Source organism: Lethenteron reissneri, chromosome 31 (assembly GCF_015708825.2).
Source record: "Lethenteron reissneri isolate LAM-NWPU_2019-01 chromosome 31, ASM1570882v1, whole genome shotgun sequence".
NCBI lineage: Eukaryota > Metazoa > Chordata > Hyperoartia > Petromyzontiformes > Petromyzontidae > Lethenteron > Lethenteron reissneri.
This window is the reverse complement of record NC_083809.1, coordinates 719,703-728,245: the sequence shown is the minus strand read 5'-3', so window position 1 is coordinate 728,245 and position 8,543 is coordinate 719,703. Positions and strand designations below refer to the sequence as shown.

Here is an 8,543-nt window from a genome sequence, read left to right as displayed (position 1 = left end):
TGGTGGCGGTGGTTGGCGTGGCGGTGACGGAGTGAAGTTTGAGCAGAGTGCGCGTGAAGGACGGAATCGGCTGAGCAATTCGCGTGTCGAGGTGCCCCGAGCAGGCGGGCCACGACGCACAGATTCAGCGACTAAACCCAATTCCCGTGCTCGCCGATCGAGACAAATGCGCAGCCCTGAAATTCCTCGCTCGCGCCACTGCTGCCAGAAGGGCCCCCGCAAAGGGGCAGCGATTGAGAGTCCGTCTCGACTCTCGGGGGTTGAATGTTGCGTGTGAACGGATGATTTACGATGTACACAAATCGTCTCAGCTCGTATGCGGGTTAGGCAAAGCGAGCAAACAGAACTGCACGAACAAGAACGAAGAGAAACTGCACGCGAGATAAAAACAGACGAGAGATTAAATATTTATATGTTTATATCAAGACAAACGTTGTTTATCAATCGTCAAGGTTCGGGGAGACGATGTCTGGGGACGTCAAGAAAATGTCGCCCCCTCCTCTCCACCACCTCCCGCCTTCCGCCTGGCTCCTCGTTTATTTTCCTTCCATCGCAAATTGGACGCCGACGTTTCTTTTCGTTAATGACTTCAAATAGACGTTCTATTCAACAATTAAGATCTCGGCGGTGGCTATTGCGGCGGCGTTTTGTAACGTCGGCAGCGCGATGGACCTTGCGAGGCGAGGGCTGTCAGCGCGGTCGCGCGCAGGAGGCGGCGGCGTCGGCGTCGTGAAACTCACGGGCGTCTGCCTGGTGGGGGGCATCACCGATGCTGAGTGACAGACAAATTAGGCCTCATTGCAATTCACGACGACAGCTCCGTGAACAAGGGGAGTGGCGCCCCTCTCGTTTCATGCCCCGGGTTTTTGTGTTAATAAAGCGCGACCGGCCTGCATTAGATCAGGGGCTCGTTTAGTATATTATAATTCCATCAATTAACGCAAGCGTTATTGTTTGTTGTCGCAGCCACATTTAACCGTGAAAGTGTATGTCAAGGCAGTCGTCAAACATACAATAGGTGGCAGGGATTTTTTGAGAGCAATTGACATTTTACACAACCAGCGTTACGAAAAACGGGTGCGTGATCAACCGCAGCGTGATCACCACTCCCATCATCGCCACAACCCCATCACTATCCCCACTGCCATCATTACCATCATAACCACCACCAAAATCAGATATAACACCAGCCCCATCACAATGGGACATAACACCACTATAATCCATCACGGCCAGCCTGCAGTTCTTTTCGTTTCAAATTGTAATTCAGACAACTGCTTCTTCTTCTGAAGAATAAGCAACACCCACACGTTATCGGGGCAGCATCCTCCTACCCTTACATCTCTGGTCGTGGCAGCCCCTGAGATGAACGTACACGGAGTGAGAGCCACTTCTGGCAAAGCAGTGGCCATAGAAAACGATCCCGAGACGGCCCTTTCAATGGGCAGCACGTGGGCAGGTCAACACGAGTCGCCTGAGAACCCGCGTTTTAGAAGAGATCTTCCAGCCAAAGAGATGAGAATTCGCCTCTTCCAGCAGTAGAGGCGACGAGGCGGCCTCCATCTCGAGGAGACGCCATCTGCCAACCCCCAGCTTCACCAGAGGATGCTGTCAACCACCTGGAGAACTCCAGAGACCGGGGTGGAGAGGAAACTGTGACTACAGCTTGGAGTCATTAGCACAGACGACTTGGGGAGCACTGCTGCAGACTTTGTGGTATTGTTTGTTGTTGTCGTAACGTTCTAACCCGCCCCTACCGGACATCAGCAAAACAACTTTATGGCTCATGGGATTCCTCCAGTGTCAATATTTTGTTTCTTAATACGTTGAGGTCTGTGACTCGTGTACAGCCCTCACTCTTGCCTGGAACACCTCGTCAGTCTGGTTCTACCTGGAGTTACCTGAACAGTGTTGCCTTGGCAGTGTCTGGGGATACCTGGATAGTAAATTATACTATTTAAACTATGTTTTATTTTACCAGGTAAGAAGGCCCACCGAGCTATGTAGCTCTTTTTCAAAAGCGATCTGGCCACAAATGATAGTTCAACGAAGTGGCTTATTATGCGGACATTGTACAGCAGCCAAATGCTCTAAACGCTTGCTTCCGTGTCATGAGTTACCTGGACAGTGCTGCCTGGTCATTGTCTGGAGATACCCAGAGTTCCTGCGAACCTACTCACTCGCCTGTGATCTGCGACCAGTCCTACAGCCAACCCTACCACCTCGTTAAGGTTGCCTAGATCCTGAGAATGAGTCAGAGCAAGCCGTTAAACAAAAGCAAAATCATTAAACTGTGATGTGCCCGACTACAGATGCTTGGCAAATCATCGCTCCTGTATTGAAATTACATTCTCCAAACACAGATTTCCATGACTGCCTCTGACGGTTGTTGTAGACAAGCGATATACCCTTCGTCTCGATGCCTCCATTGCTATTACCCTGTACAAACTCAAATATTCGTGCCGAGACCATTGCCCTTGCGAACTGCGTAGTTGACACCGTTATTGCGAGTTACAGATTCACACCAGACGTGCATTCACATTCACTTGTGATTTTATTTAGACAGTTTATTGTATTGGTGAGAGGGCCGAGGGAGAAATAAACATCTCGAAAGACTGGGCTTAGTCCCGACTGCGACTGCCTCCTCAAAGTCTCCCATATTGGAAGCGATAAGCAAGACCAACCATCACAATCACGTAAATACATAAATAGGCATACATATAAATAACTTATCACATGTACAGACATTGTTCGTTAAGACCATTCAGATCACAATAAAAGAGCGTGTACACACCGACCAATCACGTAAGCAAGTTGGGTTTGAAAATATTTTTCTACCGTCGAGCGCCTACGTACTTACAAGTAGATTGTGGAAAAGACCACTCAAGATCAAACATTACGGTGCCTGGCCAGGACTCACGATTAAAAGGCAGTGGAAATTTATGCAATTGTCATTCAACCACTCATAAAGCAAGGCATATATTAAGAACGTTTTCAATATATTAAAACAATTTATAAATTTAATTCACAGCAACGTTAGACGTTTCTGAAAGTCTGCATTGGAGAAATAAAGGCATTTAATTAGATGGAAAAAAAACATGCTTTACCCTGTTCAGATTTGCTACTAACAGTCCTTACAACAACTAATGGAAATGAACTACAGGGAATTAAATAATTAATTAACAAAGGCGGCTGCTAAATTGTACCCAGAATAAACATGAGCAATAGCAACGTCACGTACAACAACGACAAGTTCACTTAACTAGTGGACATGTCAGAGGCACACAACTGGAAAATAGCACGGTTTGGCTACGTACGGAGTGAAACAAGTTCAACATACAGCAAAATCTGTGGCGAGCAGAGAATGTCAGCAAATCGAAATCAAGACATAACGAGACGAACGAGAGCAGGTTGCAATGCTTTTGTAAAAGTGAGCTTCATATAAAAACTTAGCGTGCCAATGCGCCTAAAGAAGAAAGTTCTTAGGATGGCGTGGGGCGGGGGGCTGAAAAGTGTGCAAAAAAGCACAGAGGTGCATGCTTGGAGTGACATACACAGTGAGAGGAACACACGCACTGGATAACATATTGACTTTTCAGAAAAATACACTTGTGTAGGGCACATCCAGAGATGGGATGCGTGCCAGTGGTCGAGACCGACTATGAAGTAGCAGCCAGATGAGGGAAGGGGCCGGAGAGGACATCCTCCAAGGAGATGGAGTGATGAAATCGGCTTTCGCCGCAGGTGCTCGCCGGATTGGTAAATCTCAGATTCGTGAAAGACGACGACGGCTTGGTAAATGACTTCATCCAGCAGTTGGTAGATCACTGCTGATCATCACGATGCTGATGATGACATAGGCAGTTTGACACGTAGGCTTTCGCGACCAATATTATTCATAACAAAGGCTTTTTTCGGGTTAAATTGCGTAGATATAAATAGGACTGTCTTCACAATTCTGGCTATTGCCTGATGAAGCTGGTTGTAATCACCAGCCAAATGTCATAATCGAATTGTAAATGGTGTGAGTTTACGCTCCAACACACCGGTGCGCTGAGCTCGTCACGAATTGGCACGTTTTGTTGACGTGACAAACATTACTCATTGGCTGTGTCGGGTGGTGGCGGGTTTAACGACACATTTATATTTACACGATCTAACCCAAAAAAACATTTATTACGGATGAAATAGGCAGTTTAATAAATGGACGTTCTCTGTCCGCTCGCAGTCGGGAATCTTTGTGGGACGGTGATGAAAGGCGACAGGGAGAGAAGCGGCCAGCTAGCGAGGCGGGAGAGGGCTCGCAGCGCCCCAGGAAGCGCGGAGCTGCCATTGTCCCACACATCACCGCGGCGCGACAAAACGCTAAAATAAATAACGCGCGAGCTTAACAGGAGCTAATACACATTACATACCATGTTACAATGCAGTCAGGTATAATTTTAAATGGTATCGGTGGAACATTAAACATTGTTTGACACATTTTTCAAATTATAAAAATAAATGTTAATTCCAAATAAATAACGTTGAGAGTGTTTATTTAAAAAATGCACCATAAATTATTCACCTAGGTTGTGTGTTTTCAGCAGAGATCCCATGAGTTTTACTTCAATGTCAGATCCACCGTTGTTGGAAATCCCACTCGAGTATGTGGCGACTTGGTGTGACGACGTCCACAGCGGAAACACTTCGACGGGCCGCTGCAGAAAAACGATCTGAGAGTTGTAAGTCGTCGTTTCACTCAGAGATTCTCTTCCTCAATAGCGGTTCATCTCATTGGTTCTCTCAACAGCTGCGCAGTGAAAACTCTCTATGGTTCCATCAGGCTTCTCGGATCACCAACATGTGCTCATCATCACATGGTCCACCAACCCTGGTCTCTGAGCAAGATCGGATGCAGAGAAGTCGATGCTGAAAAACGTTGTGTGTGGTTTCTCTTTCCCTCCCAAAAAGCACTTTTGTCAATAGTAAAACACAAACATATATGCAAATACCAACGTACTATAACAACAGTTGCCATTCACCACTAAGTGGTGATGGTGATGTCACTTAAGTACTTGTGCCAGACTAGGTGCACTCTGTGGTCACATGAAGCATCGAAAACTTGCTGACAGTTCACAGGACATGTGTTAGCTATAACATAACTCAACTTACACATATACACACACAGCAGTGGCATGACATGGTTGGAATAGGTGCAGATTCAAGGCAAGATATGGGGCCCCTTGTCCATTTCCTAAATTTTAGTAATCTGGCACCTGGGCCCCAGCAGTCAGAGGGCCACAGTTCAGTTGCACCTCCTGCACACTTGATAGCTACGCCACTGATGCACACACACACACAAATACCTTGATCCCCGGCCTCATCCTGCCTCAAATGACCGACTCGTGCGAGTGTTTGGATCGCCACTGGTGGCCGCGATGGTGCTGTGGGTCCTTGGAAAAGAAGGCGACGGTAACGGGGGCGGCCACCGCCGCCTTCCCAGCGTCCTCCGTGGCGGCCCCCTCCTCGCTGCACACGTGGGTCGAGGGCTGCTGTTGCGACGTGCCGCCAGCGCCCGCAGAGGAGGGCCATGAGGGCCGGCGCCGGCGCGACGCCCCAGCCCTGTGGCCTCCGCCCGTGCCCAGCAGGCCCGAGCCCCTGCGGCTCCTCCTGTCCAGGTCCTGAGCCAGGTTCCACTGAGCCCACGCCTTGCGGATTTCATTCTGGACCTGTGTGCGGAGAACACCTCTCAGTTTAACATTGAGGCGCTTTCACGACCTAACCCAAAAACATCTTTATTATGGACCTTGAAATCTCATTCAATAATTCACTCGATCATTTATATAATAATTAAATACATTTGGTATTAACGCCATTCTTACAGCGCAAAGGCCATCATCGGGAACACAGGCGCGGTGTTTCCCAGTGTGCAGTACTTTCACAAGTAGGGAGCAATGCCTCTATGTGTAATCCCAATTGAGTAATTTGCAGATTTTTTTTCAAATTTGGGAACTTTAAACCATAACGCCAGCAAACGGCCACCCCTCGATCTAAGCAGGGAACGTCATGGCATTATATTCATCCTCAATGGTTTACAACACAAGTCTGCAAAATATCATCTGGATAATGTATTCCTCCCTGAGTAAATTCCCATGATGTGAGAAGCTCCTCCACCCTGTTCCTGCTGGAAGTCTCCCACTCCGGGAGCACCAAAGTCGGTTTAAAATCCATCCGTGTGGCGGTCGATAATCTCTGGAATAACCAAGCGAAAATGGTTGGGATAAACACCTCGCCATCCTCGTCATATGTACAAATGACCGCCCTGCTTTGTAGACTTTAAGTTACAAATGTTTTGTGTATGTGATGCATTCTACGAGCCTTGCATTTTTGTCTGCTGGTTGTACCATGTTGATGCACGACCTTGCCATTTGGAACTTGGCCACGTACAGTTGTTATTGGATTTTTGTTCGTGTAATTGTTGTGGTTGCTGCAACCAGGTTTTCTATTTTGTAACTGGGCTCCCATTCAAAATGAGCTTTTATTGCCCAATGGGTTCTAACTGTGCAAAAATAATACCGAACAAAGCACACACTCTTTTTTTGAATAACATCACGGGATATTTTAAACGTCCACTGGGAAGCAGACAGGTGCACATCTACAGTTCATTACACCCACAGCATTAACCAGGGTGGCCTCCCGGATTCAAACCGCGAACCTCTGCGAGGATGAGCAGCGAACGCACTGCCCCGGCTTCATCAACATTTTTGCTCGCAGCACACGATCCACTCCTTTGCAAAACGACCGTTAACTTCGTGCGTCATACTTGTTAAAAAAAAACGAGCCCAAAGAAATAAACATTTATCTGCCCAACATGCAGATAATTCGCCATGAATGACCGCTGGTTTGAAAACGGCTCTTGATTGCTCTGACAAAAACCTGCTCACGTTCAACAAATATAAAAACCCAGTTGATGGTAATATCATGTAAGAGCTGACACTTCCCCTGTCACTCCCATTATATTTAATGATGTTATTCTTGGCCACACTAAAACCATCAATATGCTTGCCACAACAATCTGATCTGACCTGTCATGGGTCGGCTGTGTTACTATTGTGGCTAAGGACGAATCGAAGAAGCTTGCATTTCTTTTCTGTACCGATTTTTGCACTTCATTTCATTTTTGTGTCGAGTGTTGAGCCGGCTGGGCCAGGGTTGAGCAGAGATGCTGCTCATTTTTCACCAAGGCAACTGGACAGCACAGACTTTTCTTAACTTACCACAAAAACAATTAAATTAACATTTACATAGAGTTAAGAACACACAAGTTAAACAACAAATATACATTGACTTAAAGCTTTCGTGACTGCAGAAATTCACATTCTTGGGTTTTTCAGTAAAGTCACATAGATAGGATCAAAGAAAATAACAAAAATAACAAAAAACTACGACGTTTCGATCGCAACACAAGCGATCATCAACGTCTCCTGATGACGATTGCTTGTGTTGCGATCGAAACTGTTAAGAAGACGAATGAAAAATAACAATGTTTAATTGAAATCTTGTCACATGGCTACATTGCAGCACTGTGGAAATAACTAAACCTCACTGAAAACCGCCACGTGAAACGTCTCTTGTGCAGGTGTCCTCCTGCACTCTCCTTCACACTGGTAGCCACTGCACTACTCCCCTGCACACTGGTGGCCACTGCACTACTCTCTCTCTCTGAGATTTCCGCAAGAGCTCCTCCATTCCGTCACATGATCCCAATGGCACAGCGTCAATCACTTGTGCAACATAAAAATAATAAAACAGTTTTCTCGTTCAAAAGAGCACCGGGAGGCAATCATATTCCGTTTATAGCCCTAAATCAGTGGTGGGAATTCCACATTCCTATGGAGAGGGTGGGTGAGATAGTCCCCAGGACAACTGCTGTTGACCCCCAGAGTGGTAGTCGTTTAACCATTCCCAGAGGGACGAGGGGCGTACGGGCCCCAACTGGGATTTGAAGTGGGAACCTTGTGATGGTGAGGCAGTGCACTCTTATCCAGCCAATGCATCACTCGACCGGAGGGGGTAAAATGCTACAAGTAATATGTCATAGTGGGAGGGATAGGTTGCGCAGTGGCTAGCACGTGATCAGCACACCTCCGATTAGCGCGGTTGGCTACGTACGGCGTGAAATAAGTTCAACACAGATACATGATGCTATGGACCTGCTTACCTGACTTCAATTCCCAGCCACGGCTCATGTCAGTGGCGAGTGATATCTGGACCGGTTCTAGTTGAACCCTTTCACAAACCAGTGGTGGATTATGGTGAAAAAAACCTCACGCGTTTGGCATTGCATGTAGAAGCCTTCATACAGTCGTGGATTAACAAGGGGCTGTGAATTATTGCAGCTCAGCTGCCCGCTACGACACCAGTTCAGCTACTCGTTACCACGCGACATGCAAGGATGAATACAAAATGTCACTGACAGATGAGCAGAGATATGAACACCGCAATATTATCAGCCTGCCACTTACATTACAGCAATCGTTAAACATCACAAATTATTTGAA

The 8,543-nt window shown here is 46.9% G+C and overlaps 1 protein-coding gene across 1 annotated transcript in view; it reads right to left on the bottom strand.

Moving 5' to 3' along the window:
• Positions 1–2,576: 2,576 nt before the first annotated feature.
• LOC133349624 (parathyroid hormone/parathyroid hormone-related peptide receptor-like) overlaps positions 2,577–8,543 on the bottom strand; it is a 49,778-nt gene continuing 43,811 nt past the window's right edge. Inside the window, exon 14 of the mRNA XM_061563206.1 lies at positions 2,577–5,711. Within this exon, the coding sequence (XP_061419190.1) occupies positions 5,373–5,711 (339 nt within the window). The 3' untranslated portion in view covers positions 2,577–5,372. The remainder of the gene's footprint in view (positions 5,712–8,543) is intronic.